The sequence below is a fragment of the Gopherus flavomarginatus genome, chromosome 9 (genome assembly GCF_025201925.1).
Source record: "Gopherus flavomarginatus isolate rGopFla2 chromosome 9, rGopFla2.mat.asm, whole genome shotgun sequence".
NCBI classification, from domain to species: Eukaryota; Metazoa; Chordata; order Testudines; family Testudinidae; genus Gopherus; species Gopherus flavomarginatus.
Window position 1 is genome coordinate 51,244,180 of NC_066625.1, and position 15,807 is coordinate 51,259,986.

A 15,807-nucleotide genomic window follows, 5' to 3' on the forward strand; every position below is an offset into this window, starting at 1 on the left:
GCAACAGAAACAACTATCCCTAAGTATGTCCTTGACACCTCAACTCACCACTACACAGCTACAATCCACACATAGATCTGAGAAGCCCGTTTCCAGATATACCCCAGACACCATCATATACCAGCTGTGCACACAAAAGTTACATTTGGAAATGTAGGTCCATAGATGTATTTCTCACTGCTTCTTCAGTGAGGAAATCATTTTAAAAGCAAAGCCAATCTAAATTATCTTTCTACAGTCTTAAACTAGCAATCCTCAGTTTTGTAGCTCAACTGCCCTAACCAATAATCTCTGATATGGTAATGACTCCTTCCACTCCACACTGGTCAGCGATGGAGACTGAATCCCAGATCTTCAGTACTCAAAATATGAGTCACAGCTATTCGAACTAAGGTAGCACTGCCTTTAGTCGCTTGCACTAGTAGGCTTTTATCATCTTTCTTAGGACAGCCAGAATGGACAACTAAAAAAACATCTGGAACCAGTAGGTTACACTTTGCTATTGGCCACTCAGGATTTTTCAACACACACCAACACTTTAGGACTCACTGAAAATCCTCTGCAGAATCTCAACATACAGAGAGAATCCTGTACTAGGCACTGGGTCTTCTGCTGCTCCTACCCTAGGCCCTGGCAAGATTCACAAGGAGAAATCACTCTCAGGTACTTCTCCATGCTTCATGGCCCCTTAAGGATGCATCCCCTTCACTGCTCCTCCTACCCCCAGCCATGGGTAGGCTCAAAGGATTAGCTCCTCAGCCATTCTCTCAGCCACCCCCTCCTTCTCCTCATCCTAGTCCTCCAGAGGAGCTTCCTCTTCCTCCAGCACTGTGGAAAGGAAGTGAGAGGGCTCCTCTTTTGCTCTTATCTTTTCTTACCCAGGGCCTACTCCCAGTCAGCTGCAAGCCCCAGGCTGTGCAGCCATCTTGAGCAGAGCCCTGAATCTGTCGGCAGCCTGCACCATGGCTCTGTGGTCCCAGAGTTAAGGAGAAGGTAAACTCAGGCCAGACTGTGTGAATGGCACACCAGGTGCAGAGCTGCAGGAAACAGCAATGGCAGAGAAGGAATGGTGTGACGAGCCTAAAGGCTGGAGGAAGCCTCAGGCAGTCTGAAAAGTCAGCAGCTCTGCTGAAAAGACACCCCAGTCCCAGGGTACACCTATCACCCCATCCAGAGACACCTCAGGGTACTCAGCCTACCCCCCACATCCAGCTATTCCACAGGAGATGCCCCCTTCCCACCCAGATATACTGCACACATGCTCCCCACCACACCCCTCAGCAAGGTGATGGATGTCCATGAGTCCCAGAATCTAGGTCTCTATGTCTGTGGAGATTTATCCCAACACAATTGGTATCAACAAATCCTAGGAACTAGGGAGGAGTTTTACCCTCAGAAGATGGCACTTGGTGAACTCTAGACTAGGCCCATGTGGAGGACTCAGGAGACTTGTGAACGAGGTAGCTGTCAAGTCACCGGCTCTGGCCCAGCAGGGCCCTTAGTGAGCCATGCCACAGGAAAATGGCACAGGCAAGGTTCTGGAAGAGGGTGGGCATGTGGTGAGGGGCAGGTAGTTCCCCAGGGACCAGGGGGCAGATGCTGGAAGAGGGTGGCTGCGGGAGGAAGGCACTGGGAGAGCTGAGGAGTTTGACTTTGAAGCAGACTGGCGGTGTTCAGAGGAGTGCATGGAGTGCTGGCAGGATGACCAGACAACAAATGTGAAAAATCGAGACAGAGGATGGGGGATAATAGGAGCCTATATAAGAAAAAAACCCAAAAATCAGGACTGCCCTATAAAATCAGGACATCTGGTCACCCTAAGTGCAGGGAAGGTTTCTGAGAGAGGACGACAGTTAGCGAGAGGCAGAATGGCAGTTACTCAGTTCCCTCCCATGGAGGGAAAGGTTCTAAAAAACAGGACCCGCAAGGTAGGGCTTCCCCTATCCATGTTTTCCCAGGCTGGCCCCTTGGCTGGGGTAGCTGTCCTGGATGAAATGGTTTGGATGTCCTGGGTTCTTGTAGCTGAGAGGTAGCAACCCTACACACTAGTTCACACTGCCCAACATTTCAAGTGGTTAGTCTGGGATGGGTCCTAACTGCAGGGAGGGGTGGGAAGCCCTGTGGGTGGGGAGGTGGAGGGAAGTTACACACTCACCCCACAGCGGCAACTCCTGGGCTCCTATCCTGTGGGGTTGGCAGGGCTCAACTTTCCCCCCTCCCCCCCACCATTATGACCAGGCCCAAGTGCACAGCACTGCTCAGGTTTGGCCTGGACCCCTCACCCCGTGCAGCAGGGCACAATGCCACTCACTCAAATGTAGCTTGGGCACACACATGCACACATACATATGCCATCAGCAGGTAGGGTGACCAGATGTCCCTATTTTATAGGGACAGTCCCAATTTTGGGTTTTTTTCTTATATAGGCTTCTATTACCCCCCACCCCATTCCAATTTTTCACATTTGCTGTCCGGTCATCCTATCAGCAGGCCAGGCCAAACCTGACCATCACTGTGACTCTGTGTGACAGGGGTCACTTTGTAATACCTGAAGTGGGGAGCCAAGCCCTGTGGGGCAGGACCCACTTCAACCAGGACAGGGGGGTGGGTGTCAAAGCAGGACAGTTCTGCTAAACCTGGGACAACTATTGGTAAGTCTGCTAGTCAGTGGGAGGCATATGGGCACATAGCATTTTTTCTAATAAAAGTAATTAATTAATATAATTCTCAGCATTTCTACAATCTTAAATATCCTAAAAGTGCTGTGCAAACTGCTTGGTGAGAATCTGTGAGGTCACAGGAACCTGGGGAGGAAAGTTATAGCTAGAGAGATGGGCAGTAGTAGTACCATATTCATACTTACTACTTACATAATAATAAAAGTGTTACTTGAATATCAAGTAATTAAAGGTGAACTTTCAGATAAATTTAGACCCAAATGTAATTGCAGTAAAAACAAGCTTTTGCTAAGCCTCGCATCTCAGTAGAAACATTCCAGTGGATTTTTTGTTTAAAATTTCAAAGGATACAATTTATTGGTAAAGGCCAAATATTTCCCTACAGTGTTTGCTACCCAAAGATTAGCACCTCTGCTAATGTGTGAGAATGCAGGAAAGTGATTGGTAACCAAATACACCTCTACCCCAGTATAAAACTGTCCTCAGAAGCCAAAAAAAACTTACCACATTATAGGTGAAACCGTGTTATATCGAACTTGCTTTGATCTGCCGGAGCACACAGCCCTGCCCCCCCCCCCCCCGAGCGGTGCTTTACCATGTTATATCTGAATTAGTGATATATCGGGTCACGTTATATTGGGGTAGAGGTGTACATTTATACTCACTCTGTCCCTGCTAATTTAGGTGGCTGGAAAAGTAGAATGGAGTTTAATCATTTGATACACTTTTCTTCGTTTTAAAATACAGATACATTCCTGTCTCTTATAGACCATCGACAACTGGAATATACCAGACTCTTCTTTATTCCCATGTTTTCAGGAAGTTTTCTTACCCAGCCTGAGGTTAAAATTTCCATTAATTAGAGAGCCTCTTTAAGCAAATACTGTCTTCAAGTACAAAACCTTAAAGTAATGTCTGTCTTCCTTGCCTATTAAAAATAATTTCATGATTAAATGGGAAAAAGTTGTCACATCCTTTCAAGCCAGAAGGATGGAATTCCATGTCTTTCATACATGCTTGTTCTGCCTCAAGCTTGTTAGAGTCACACCGTCAGATCACATGGAAAACATTGCAATCACTAGGGTGCCCTGCATCCTGGTCTCTGGCACTGCCCCATATTAGTTCCTTATTGGGCACTCCCCTCCCCCCCCTTTTTTTTTAAATATACACTGGACAAAAATATTGGCTTTTTCAGAAAATAAGGCCAGCAGGGGGCAATATGATCACAATAGGTATAGGATTTCACCCAGTAATTTCTCCTTCAAGCCAAACAACTTCTGGTGGGAGTAGAACCTCTGTTTTGGGTGCCATTCCTTCCAGGATCTTGTTTCTTGACATACCTGAACTCTTGGTGGAATGAGCTCACCAGGCCTGGACCAGCCTGCCTTTCTATCACATAGCACAACTAAACTTATACTTTCTCACAAGTGTGCATATATGCTGTGTTCTTTTGCAAGTCATCTTAAAGCAAAAAACAGTTCTATAAAGTAGATTGTTCATTTGAATAAAACTTGAGAGAAATTGAGTTTCTCTTATCTAGTTTCTATTTTTGTCTCTTTCCCAACTGCTTAAATCTGGGGTGGGCAAGCTTTTTGGCTTGAGGGCCACATTGGGTTTTGTAAATTGTAGGGGTGGGGGTGGTGGCTCAATCCTCACCTCCTATCTGTGTCCCACCCAGGATTCCTGCCCCATCCAACTCCCCGTTCCTGACTTTCCACCCCCCAACCCCTGCCCCATCCACACACCCCCATTTCCTGTCCCCTACAAGAAATTCAAAGCAGCTGAACTACACAGTGGCATCTGGCAACAGCTTTAAAGTAGAGTATCTGCTAGTCTGTATGAACATAACATCTTCTCAGAGCTATAGGTGGGGCATTTGTATTGCTCTGGTAGTATCTGGGGCAACCTCAACAATGAGACTTTGTTAAGTAACTCACCATGTATTTGTTTCATTTGTCTTCAAACAAGTCTCTTCTTTCCATTTCAGAAGGATTTTGAGTTCTTCTAAGTTGTCTGAAGACCATCCTTAGTGACAGTCTCTCAATTCCATTGAGCCACTCTTCTTCCCACAGCTCTGCCCCTTAGGATAGCCACATGTCCCACATTTAGGGACAGTCCTATTTTTAGGTGTTTCTCTTATATAGGCTCCTATTAACCCCCCGCCACCCACCCCTTCTGTCCCAATTTTTCACACTTGCTGTCTGGTAACTCTACTGTCCCTCCCTACAGTGAGGTTCGGTGTTCCAGAAACAAAGGGATCATGATTCATTTGACTCGCCCAGAAGAATGGGCATGAGGGCAGCATATAGGGGTTTGTGCCAGGGCAGAGGCTGGAAACTGCACCTGTATTCCCCTCCATGGTCCAGCACACCCTCTCAGTCCAGGCTTCTGGCTCCTCAGCTGTCATGTCTTGTACGTACAAACCCATACCTCTTCCCATCCTAACCAGCGTTTTTCCAGACTGCACGGTTCCTTGCCTACACTGTTATGCCCAACAAGCCAGACTGCTTCAAATAGATTGGTGTTTGCATTTTTGCTCTCTTCAGGAGGTGATAAAATAGTCTAAGTGCCCAATTAAGTTAACACACAGCTCATTCTAAGCAAGCATATTTAATAAAGTAAAAGCACTTCAGAAAATATACTAAATAATAAAAGAACCTAAATGCATGCTAATAAAACATACCAGAGATCACCTCCCACAGGTGTTGCGGTTGGAGTCCGTCCTTCTGAGCTGAGGCTGTTATAAGAACCCAGACAGCATAGATCACCCTGTTTCTTTATGCAACTTGGGACTTTGATCTTCAGCCTTCAGGGTCTGATAATCAGTGGACAACTGTGCCCCCTCCTCAGAGCATATCTTCTGCCCTTTTCCCCTGAAGCCCAACCTTTAGATGGTATTTGTATTCAGCTCCTAGGATCTCCATGTCACTCCTACGGACCTCAAAGACCATTCTTGTCTACTACAATATTCAATATAGTTTATTGATTATCCAGATCCACAATAAAAACAGAACATTTGGATTTAGTACATTTGGAGTCAATTGTATTAAATTAAAAGAAGTTTTTCTAAGGGTATTGCAGGAAATTGCCATGTATGTCACAAGGGGCAATAGATGCAAAGAGGATGAGAAGGGGAAGTGTGCCAGGAGAAAGCAAAGGATTGTTGGGAGCAGAGTTGTGCTGGATTTGAAGGCGAGTCTGAGAAGTCAATGATCATATGGATCAGGAACACAATCTCCTCCTTTTACTTTTATCAGTAAGGGGAAAAAAAACTGAGCAGCTGCTCTTACAGCAGGGACACTAGTTCATTGACAGGTTATATTGCATGCCTTGCTGTACCCAATGCAAGGTGAGAAGTGTCCTCTCCAACTTAAGAAATCACAACTTCCACAGGGTTGATTTTTTTTTAAATGTATTTAAGACAAAACATTATATACAATTAAGAACCATACAAAGTGTTACTCTCTCCTTTTAATTAGTAAAACAGATCCATATAGATTGTCCAAAAACATTTAACAGACTTGCATACAGTGATTTATTGCTTTAAACTGGCAATAATTTTATTGATTGGCATTTATAGTAAGAAATGCTGTAGCCAAGAGTTGTTCTTGAAAGCTCTACTACTGCTCACCTAAAAGGGCTTGGCAATATGTGTTGCACTCAAGCTGATAGCCCTCAATTCTACCCACATGCTTGGCAAGGACTGGTGCTGCCTACAGATAGGTTGTGCTGGGACCTTGTTATAGCTCTTATGTTCTCAAGCTACTGGAAAGACAAAATCTTCCAAATCTGCAGTTCAATCTCTCTCTCAATACCATGAGCACAGCATGTCTAGATTAGGAGGAGGATCCGTGGGTCTTAAAGATCCTGAGATATGTTTAGGATTTACTTTATAACTGCCAGTTTAAACTAGCAGTAGCACACCTGCCAGAGTGCCCACTACAAGACTGGCTTATCTCTGCACAAGACCTGATTCTATAACATATCCACCACCAGATTACCCAAGTGGTTTTTTCCCCCCGCCACCTAACTAGACAGAGCATTGAGAATTTTGGTGTGAGGCCAGCTCTAATGTCACAGTGCCATAAACAGAGGGCCCCCAGGCTCAAATCTAACATTTCACACTATTAATTACAGAAGACCACCCCCAAACAAGTTATTTAGCATCATCTTAAAGCTATACATTCAGCTCCAATATAAAAATGAGTGTGCGGGTGAAGAGCACAGAGGAAAACAGGTTATGGCTTAAGCAGATTTCAGATTGAAAGGCAGAGTTCTTCAGACCTGAAAAGAGGGGGAAAAGATTATGTATTAATTAAAAAAACAAATAATAAGCAATCTGAAAGGGAGAACCTGGCTCAGAGATCCCATCTGCAAACAACTAGTATAAACCTTAACAGAATCGATAAAGTCCAGAACCTAAGAGCAGCTGCACCTCCAAAGATTTGTTTTATCACATGCCCAAGCTTCTTAGACAGTTTGAGGCAGTAAACCTCTTACCTGTTGACATTTGGTGTACTGCATTTGCTGGTGCTGTACATTAAGCCATTTGTTATCATTCACCAACTCAAAGCTGCTTCAGCATTGCCTGGCAAGAAACTGCCCCAGGCCCCCCTCCACTCCCCAAAATGAAGCCTTATAGCGACTACTGTCCCTCTAACTCTAATGCAGTATTGGCCAGCCCTCCTGGGAGATATAGCTAGACCATAAGCAAGGACTGCCAAATGTCAAATCCACCTCTTCCCACCCATCAAGAGAAAACACCATCGGGTCTGGTGACTAGCAGATCTAGTGACATATAAAGAACCCTTCTTTCCAGGTGCCAAGTGAAGTCATACGCTTTACAAAAATAACACTGCTCTCTAATCCTTGGACAAGCAAGTGGAGTCTCCGTACAGGCATGATATTGTTACCAGTGCTAAGAAGTGGAACAATTTCAGGCCACATGCATGCCGCCTAATATGCCAGAGACAGCACTGCCTGCTCATCTTCTCCCTGCTTTTATGCCTCAGCATGGCAGGTGTTCCAGTGTAGATGAGGCCTTAGGCTGAAGCCCAGGGGAAGGAAGTGGATGCGCGGGGGGGGGGGGGGAGGAGAAGGGGGAAAATTGATCTAAGTTACGCAACTTTCAGCTACGTGAATAACGTAGCTTAAGTCGAGTTACTTAAACCTACTTAACCGCCGTGTCTTCACTGCAGTAAGTCGACAGCTGACACTCTCCCATCGACTCCACCTCTCGCCCGAGTGGAGTACTGGAGTCCACGGAAGAGTGCTTGACAGTCGATTTATCATGTGTAGACTAGATGCAATAAATCAACCCTCACTGGATTGATCACTGCCCGTCAATCCAGCAGGTAATGTAGACAAGCCCCAAGGATCAGTCTAGCACCAAACTCACTTTGACAGCAAGAAATGAAAGTGATCCATAACTTACCATATAAGAAGCAGGTTAATAATCTGGGTCTGCAAAAGAGGATGACAGGATGTTAGACTTCACTTCCAAGATGTGGCTATTCTGCACAAATAACCCTCCCACCAATCACAACAATTCTAATGCAGAGCTGGGAGAGTTCTATCACTCCAGCAGCCAAACAGATGCCCTGTGATAAGCCACCACTGCTCATGCTATGGGATTATGGACTAGGCCAGAAAAGAAACTGACACTCCCCACCCCCCATCTTCTTGCCAATTGCCTTAAGCATCTTTGCTTAGTTTACCTAAACTAATTGGGTTTTCTCCTCCTCCTAGCAAGCAGAAGTCAACTGGATTCTGTTCCACCTTGGCATCACAAGCATGATAGGCAAATTCAAAGTTCTGGACCTTTTACTATTAGTGATTACGTGTCAAATAAATAAATAAATAAATAAATAAATAATAAAAGACATAGGGAAAAGCCTGCAAACAGGACAAAGTAGAAGACCAGGCTGGGGTTGAAAATGCTTTCTCTGACAAAAAACAGTTCTATTAATAACTTACCCTTTTTCAACAGGCAAGTCATAAAAAAGTTACATCTGGTATCTCTCTAAATAAACTGCCTGAACAGATGAGTATAAGAGAATAAGATACCATTAAGTCACTATGATAACATGAAAACCAGGTACAGAGCGGGCAGGCAGGGTTGTGGACACCTTCCCCAGAGCTCTGCTAACTGGGGCTATGTCTACGCTAGCACTTTGGTCGATCAGGGGTATGAAAAGAACACCCTGGACCAACATAAGTTTCACCAACGAAAGTGCAGGTGTGGACAGTGCTATTGTCAGCAGAAGGGCCTCTCCTGCCAACCTAGCTAAGCCACCTCCAGCAAGTGGTGTTAATTATGCCAGCAGAAGAGCACTCTCCTGCCAGCAAAGAGTGGCTACACGGGAAACCTTACAGTGGTACAGCTCCAGGGACTGTTCCAGAAATTAGTCCCTCCCTCTTTCCATTACTATCAGATGTTCCAATGCAGTATATTCATTTACATGTTCCCTTTGGCAGTTAGAAACAAATTATTTCACTGGAGCCTAGGAAGAGGCCAAAGGCCTCTAGAAACAAGAATTCAGGAACTCACCCTATTATATTACGCTTAATAAAGACACTGGACTTGTGACTAAGCAGACAAGCTGCATTCTCTGGCAGAGTGCAGGATCTCAGTAGAAAGAGAATCCAAATCCAGTGTACAATTCCTGAAGGATGAAGTGAACAAGGTGCAAGTAGAGAAATACTCACCCCATCTAACTTTCTTGGGACTTGTAAGGGTGCTATGCACCACTTGGCATTCATATGAATCTTGCCCATTAGGTGTGAACGGGGCATGCACCAGACGCTGGAAAGTCCAGTCGTCACTGAAGGAAAGGTCAGACATTTCCATGGCATCCATCTTAACTCCATTCTTCAGCAGGGTGATTTCAATGTTCGGCGGGTGGAACTCCTCCACATAGCAGTTCAGGATGTTTGACTTGCCATTCTCCACTGGGTGGCGGGAGTACACATGTACTTTGGGGGCCCCTGAAGGGGTTGAGAAAAGAACAGAGCTGAGTGACATCCTAACTGCTGTCACTGTCTCACCCCACCGAGACTCCACCAGCTGCACACTAATGACTCAAAGAGCCAAACCAGGGAACAGCAGCAACTTGCTAGAGTTTGAGCCTTTAAAACAGTGGTGGGCAAACTACAGCCAAGGGCCACATCTGGCCTGCCAGATGTTTTAATCCAGCCCTCAAGCTCCTGCCAGGAAGTGGGTTCCGTAGCTTGCCCTGCTCTGACAGCTCCCAGAACCAGGGGCAGCCAAAGGGCTCCGCACACTGCCCCTGAAGTTCCCATTGGCCAGGAAGCACAGACAATGGGAGCTGCAGGGGCTGCGCCTGCAGACACAACAGCGACAGTGCACAGAGCTGACCGTCTGCACTTCTATGCAGGAGCTGGAGGGGGAATATACCACTGTTTCTGAGAGCTGCTTGAGGTAAGCGATGCACAGAGCCTGCCCCCCAACCCCCTGCCTTATCCCTGATTTCACTCTCCAAACTCCTCAGTCCAAGCCCAGAGCCCCTTCCTTCAACCCAGCCCCTCATCTCCAGAGCCCGCACCCCCAGCTGGAGCCCTCCCATCCTCCAACCCCCAATTTCATAAGCATTCAAGGCCTGCCATACAATTTCCATACCCAGATGCAGCCCTCAGGCCAAAAAGTTTGCCCATCCCTCCTTTAAAAGCTCTAGTACAGTAGCATCTCAGAGTTACAGCACCACATGAATGGAGGCTGGTCACAAGCTGAAATGTTATGGTTGCTCCTTCATAAGTTTAGGACCAAACGTTGACTTAATATAGCTTTGAAACTTACTATGCAAAAGAAAAAGTGCTGCTTTTAACCATTCTAAGGTAAATGAAACAAGCATAGAAAGCTTCCTTACTTTGTTAAAAAAAAATCAGATTTTTCCTTAATTCTCTAATAGTTTACATTTAACAGTACTGTACTATACAGTATCCTCCCCCCAAAAAAAACTCTGCTGCCTGATTGTATACTTCAGGTTCCAAATGAGGTGTGTGTTAACCGATCAGTTCAAAACTCCGGTATCTATAACTGAGGTTCTACTGGAGCGCAAGCAGGACTGGCACTGCAGTACAATAAGGGCACAGCTTGGTTTACACTTACAACATATCAGTCTAGTTATTTCCATCAGGGTGCGAAAAACTCCTTAGCCCAACCAACATGCCAGCCATCCCCGCAGCACAGACACAGCTAGAGTCTCTAGGCCAGCACAGCCCCAGAGCAGGCAGGTAGGACCATCACCTCCCTGATTGCTAGGGTGACCAGATATCCTGATTTTATAGGGACAGCCCCGTTATTTGGGGCTTTGCCTTACATTGGTGCCTACTACCCCACTGCCCTGGGGCAATTTTTCACACTATCTAGACTAGTCACCCTATTATTGCAAGCAGGGCAGTAGAACCTGGCTCCTGCTGGCCCAGGCTGAGTCACGGAGGGAGGCGAAATCCCCCACCGCGCCCCAGCAGGGCACCCCCAGTATGAGCGCAGCCCTGGGGGCTCCCGCCAGGAGCTAGCCCCGGTGCTGGGGCTCACCCAGCGTCCTCCCACCACCGCAGGAGACGCGCCCCCCTCCCGACCAAAAGCGAAAGCCAGGCGAGCAGCACCATCAGGCGCCTTCTCGGAAAGCCCCTGGCGCACAGCCAGCCAGAGCCGCCAGCCCCAGCGGATCCCGCAACAACCCAGCCAGGCGTGCCGGTGTTGGGGAGATGCCCCCGCCCGAACCGCGGGCAGCGCGGGCTCAGCGCGCCCAGCGCATCTGGGGCGCGACACGCCGCCCGGTTCGGAACAGGGCCCGGCTCCCCGGGGAGCTGTCCCCGGCTAAGGCCCCTTAGCGGGACCCCCCCAGCTGACTCGGACACTGCACGGACAGGAGCGGGGCTCTATGCGCCCGTCCCCTCCCCTCAGCGGTCCCGGCGCGGCAGGGAGCGGGGCTCACTTTGGGTCGCCTCCAGGCCGCCGAGACCGATCAGTATCAGTACCAGCATCAGCAAGCCGCGACCCCGCGCCATGGCTCCAGCTACACCCGCTGCTTCCAATTCCCTCTCAGCGGACTCGCACGCCCGTGCCCAGCCAGCGCCTTTTATACCCTGCCGGCCTCCGGCCAATCACAGCCGGGCGAGGCCTCCTGCATCACTCGTCACCAGGCAGACATGTCGCTGACAGGTTATCCCAGCAGAGCGGGGCTTTCCAGCGCCTGCGCGCTGCTCGTAGCCCCCCCTCCCGGGGGCTCCAGCTCCCGTTTCGCTTTCGTTTTCCAGGCTCCAGTCTCGGAGCAACTGGCCCTTAGCGGAACAGCCTGGGCTCGGCTCTGGGCGTTCCTTCCAGCGCCTCTCTCCCAGCTGGGCCCCTGCTCAGCGCCTCCGCCCCCTCACCTGCTGCTAGCCCCTCCTCCAGCGCCTGCACCTGGGATCTCTGCAAAAACGCCCGCTCCCCAGCACTGCGCAGCCCGGGGGCTCACAGCGCAGTGCGCAGGCAGGCAGTCTCCTTAGCCCCTTTTACAGATGGCAGCTTCGAGCCGTCTTTTAAAACCCCATAAAGGAGGGGTGGTGCCCTTGGTTACAGGTTCAACAGCACGAGCACACAGCCCTTCCCTAAGGATTGGGGCATCTATAGGCCAAGGGTCTGTCCGTTTTCTGGATCGGGAAGAAGGCCCCGAGCCAATTTAAAACCTGGCTATTTATCCAAAATGCCTTTCTTTGTCTGATACAGACTAACACGGCTACCCCTCTGATTCTTGGTCTGGTAGCTCCTGAAGAGTCCCCCTGTGAACTAGTGTATGTGCACCTTTTGGGGGGTGTCTTCAAAGAGCTGGTAATAGGAATTACATTACTGTTCCCTCCTACTAGAGAAAGCACATACAATGCCACAATAACACACCGTCACTGCATTTTTAATACAATAGACCCCAAAGCTATTAAACCTAATGCATAAGGTTAAACGTCATTCAGTAAAGTTTATCTTAATTCCAGAAGATTTGTCCAGGGTATTGTCAGTCTATCACATCAAACAATTTTTACTATTAAATTCTTCATCCATCCACAGACTTAACTCCAGTTTAACTTTTTATATTTCCAGATACAAAGTAAGATTCAACATTATTGTTCCTATTGCCAGGATGAGTTTTATGACAAATTAACTGTCACATGACACTGACATAGCTCCTAGCCTCTTCCTGTGTGGTTTACTGGTCGCTGGAGTGTGTGTGCGTGTGGTTTGCTGTTCCCTGCAGTGCAGAATGCTACCTATGCATGGAACTGAAAACAAAGAGAAGGAGAGATTCTTAGAAAATAGAGTAACAAAGAACCAGAGTCCACGCTCAGTTATACCCAAGCAAGCCCCTCATCAAGGGCATAAGGTCACATGATTACAAATGAGGGCAGAATTGGGCCCCTGTTTTTGTTTTTTTATTTAAATTTATTGGGATTTGCTTTTAGTTTAATACATTTTGGTCCCTCCAGACTAGCCCAAGACTGACCCTTTCAGGGAGTGAAAGTTACTTCCTGGTTTCCCTGCTTAGTCACTTCTTTTTCCTAATTGGTGAAGGGGGATGTAACGTTCATGGCAGAATCATAAAAATCCTCTACTCATCCATTTTTAGTTTCTAGCAGAAAAATTCTATTCCTTTTGAGGTCATGGTCCATCTGCCTTTACCAGAGCAGCATAGTTTGTTCCCAAACAGCAAGAGCCTCAGATTACAGAGCCTCCCTTTTCTAGGCAAGAATCAAGATTACAGCCAATTCAATACAAAGCAACATTTCTCAGGGTAAGCCAGCCTTTCACCTTACTTCCCTATATTTCTACCCCTTTCACTAAAGAGATCAGTTTTACCAACTCTTGTGAATTGATTGAAAGTCTTATCATATTTGGATTTCAAGTGCTAGTCATGTGAATATGCAAATATCTCAACTTTTTCATTTTTTAAAGCAAGTTTCTAGCCCTCATAGTTGTGGAGATAAGTTTGAAAATGTTGCACAAGGCAACGTAAAGGCTCAGAAATCAAACCAAATTAAAAAAAACAAACAAAAAAAGACTCTACTGTTGTTATTTTTTAAAAGTCTTATGATTTTTAGGCCAGTCTAGTTTTCAGCTGACTGACTCACAATTTTTTACCACTTTGGGTTGGTAAAACTATAAGTGCCACATACTCCCACTTGGGACCTGGTAAAAACATAGCTGCCTCCTTTTCACCCACAATTAGAATACATAACAACGGCCACACTGAGTCAGACCAAAGGTCCATCTAGCCCAGTATCCTGTCTTCTGACAGTGGCTAAAGCCAGGTGCCCCAGTGGGAATGAAAAGAACAGGTAATCATCAAATGATCCACCTCCTGCTCCTGTTGTCCATTCCCAGTTTCTGGCAAACTGAGGCTAGGGATTCCATCCCCGCCCTCCCTATCCCTGACTAATAGCCATTGATGGACCTGTCCTCCATGAATTTATCTAGTTTTTTTTTTTTAACCCTGTTATAATCTTGGCCTGCACAACATCCTCTGGCAAGGAGTTCCACAGGACACAGTTGTGCCTTGTTAACCCTGGCTAGTCACCTATCTTAATAGTTTGAGTTTGATGGGCAGCACCAGAACAAGAAGCTATTTTGGTTCCCTGAAAATGGCTGTACAGCAGTGAACCAATGCCCTAATCTGGTGTTAGGGAAACTGTGCTATAGGAGATACCACTTCAAGTAGAGACATAAAACCAACATCCTGCTCATTTCGACTATTAGGAATTCCCCTATTACTTATCACAGAGGTTAGTGGGTCAGCCGGAGCATTGTGACTACATTCAAGGCTACTTACATTCTGCCCCATATAATTTCAGTGGGATTTTGAGAACCTGTCATTCTCCTCAGCAATAAAAAAAGAAAAAACGTATCAGGAACTCACCAGCTGGAAGAGAAATGCAGCAAACAGAGGCCAGCTGCACAGTAGCTTGGCAGTTCTGCCAAGCTTAAAGGACCACATGCAGACAGACACACATAGTAGGAAAAAGTTCCTATAAGAGGGAAAACTTTGCAGTGGGCAGCATCACTAGGAAGCAATTGCTGGAATCACAGGGACCTAAATATCTTTGTGACTCCCACCCCATCTTGTCACAGAACACCCTGCAGGCTGATGGGATATGCCTGTGGAAAACCAAAAAACCTTAGCCAAAGTTATATCAATAGGGAAAAACAAGTTATGAATTAAGTGGTTGCTATTACTGTCACTTACATTGCATGAGTTCAAGATTGTTCCTTACTTTGTGTTGCATTGCTGTGTGTTGTTACAGAGCTACAGCATTCCAGCCTAGAGATATTAGGAGATACAGTTGTGTTGTAATGAGGTCATAAGGGCTGCTCTTGCCCTATTGGTATTAATGAGAGTCTTCTCACACATCTCAACAGTAGCAGGGACAAGCTCATTCGATTTAGGATTTGAGTGCCAATCTCCATATCTGTTACCAGTCCCTTCAGACAGCCAGTCTTCAGCTGGGATTTGCTGCCTTTGGCCCTGATCTTGCAGGCTTTATTCACATGTTGAACTTCATGCAGGTAAACAGTCCTAATGATTTCAAAAGAATTATTCACATACATGTCTTCTCTCTGGCTTCTTATTCTCTGGCTGCAATAAAGGTCCAGCCCTGCCTGTTTGTTCCACAGGCTTAAAGCTGTTCAGATGGGGATTCCCGGTGATGATCTCATAGTAAACAACCCGGACTGAAAGGGTTTCCTGTAAAAAGAAACTGAACTGTAACCTCCTGCATAGGAGATATTTAGAAAGCAAAAGGAATCTTGTTTATTTGAAATTCAAGGAAAGGCCTCCCATTCTTCTTTTGAATTATCATAGAATCATAGAATATCAGGGTTGGAAGGAATCTCAGGAGATCGTCTAGTTCAATCCCCTGCTCAAAGCAGGACCAATCCTCATCTAAATCATCCCAGCCAGAGCTCTGTCAAGCCTGACCTTAAAAACCTCTAAGGAAGGAGAGTCCACCACCTCCCTAGGTAACCCATTCCAGTGCTTCACCTACCTCCTAGTGAAAAAGCTTTTCCTAATCTCCAACCTAAACCTCCCCCACTGCAACTTGAGACCATTACTCCTCAAGTTTACAACATTTGCATAGA

The 15,807-nt window shown here is 46.6% G+C and overlaps 1 protein-coding gene and 1 long non-coding RNA gene across 2 annotated transcripts; both read right to left on the reverse strand.

Annotated features, from left to right (window-relative positions):
• Positions 1-5,272: 5,272 nt before the first annotated feature.
• B2M (beta-2-microglobulin) lies at positions 5,273-11,762 on the reverse strand. Its single transcript, XM_050967453.1, has 4 exons — positions 11,639-11,762; positions 9,387-9,665; positions 8,113-8,141; positions 5,273-6,962 (listed from the first exon to the last, which is right to left on the reverse strand). The coding sequence occupies exons 1-3, from the start codon at positions 11,709-11,711 to the stop codon at positions 8,128-8,130; spliced, it is 366 nt and encodes a 121-aa protein (XP_050823410.1). The 5' UTR covers positions 11,712-11,762; the 3' UTR covers positions 5,273-6,962; positions 8,113-8,127.
• Positions 11,763-12,576: 814 nt separating this feature from the next.
• LOC127058057 (uncharacterized) lies at positions 12,577-14,978 on the reverse strand. Its single transcript, XR_007776274.1, has 2 exons — positions 14,915-14,978; positions 12,577-12,956 (listed from the first exon to the last, which is right to left on the reverse strand). It is a non-coding gene; the product is annotated as an uncharacterized LOC127058057 (long non-coding RNA).
• Positions 14,979-15,807: the final 829 nt, after the last annotated feature.

Bases quoted from the DNA above. Each gene is read 5' to 3' on its own strand.
- B2M (XM_050967453.1), bottom strand. From the start codon at position 11,711: ATGGCGCGGGGTCGCGGCTTGCTGATGCTGGTACTGATACTGATCGGT. The intron at 9,666-11,638 runs GTGAGCCCCGCT...CAACCCCTTCAG, and splicing joins CGGCCTGGAGGCGACCCAAA to GGGCCCCCAAAGTACATGTG.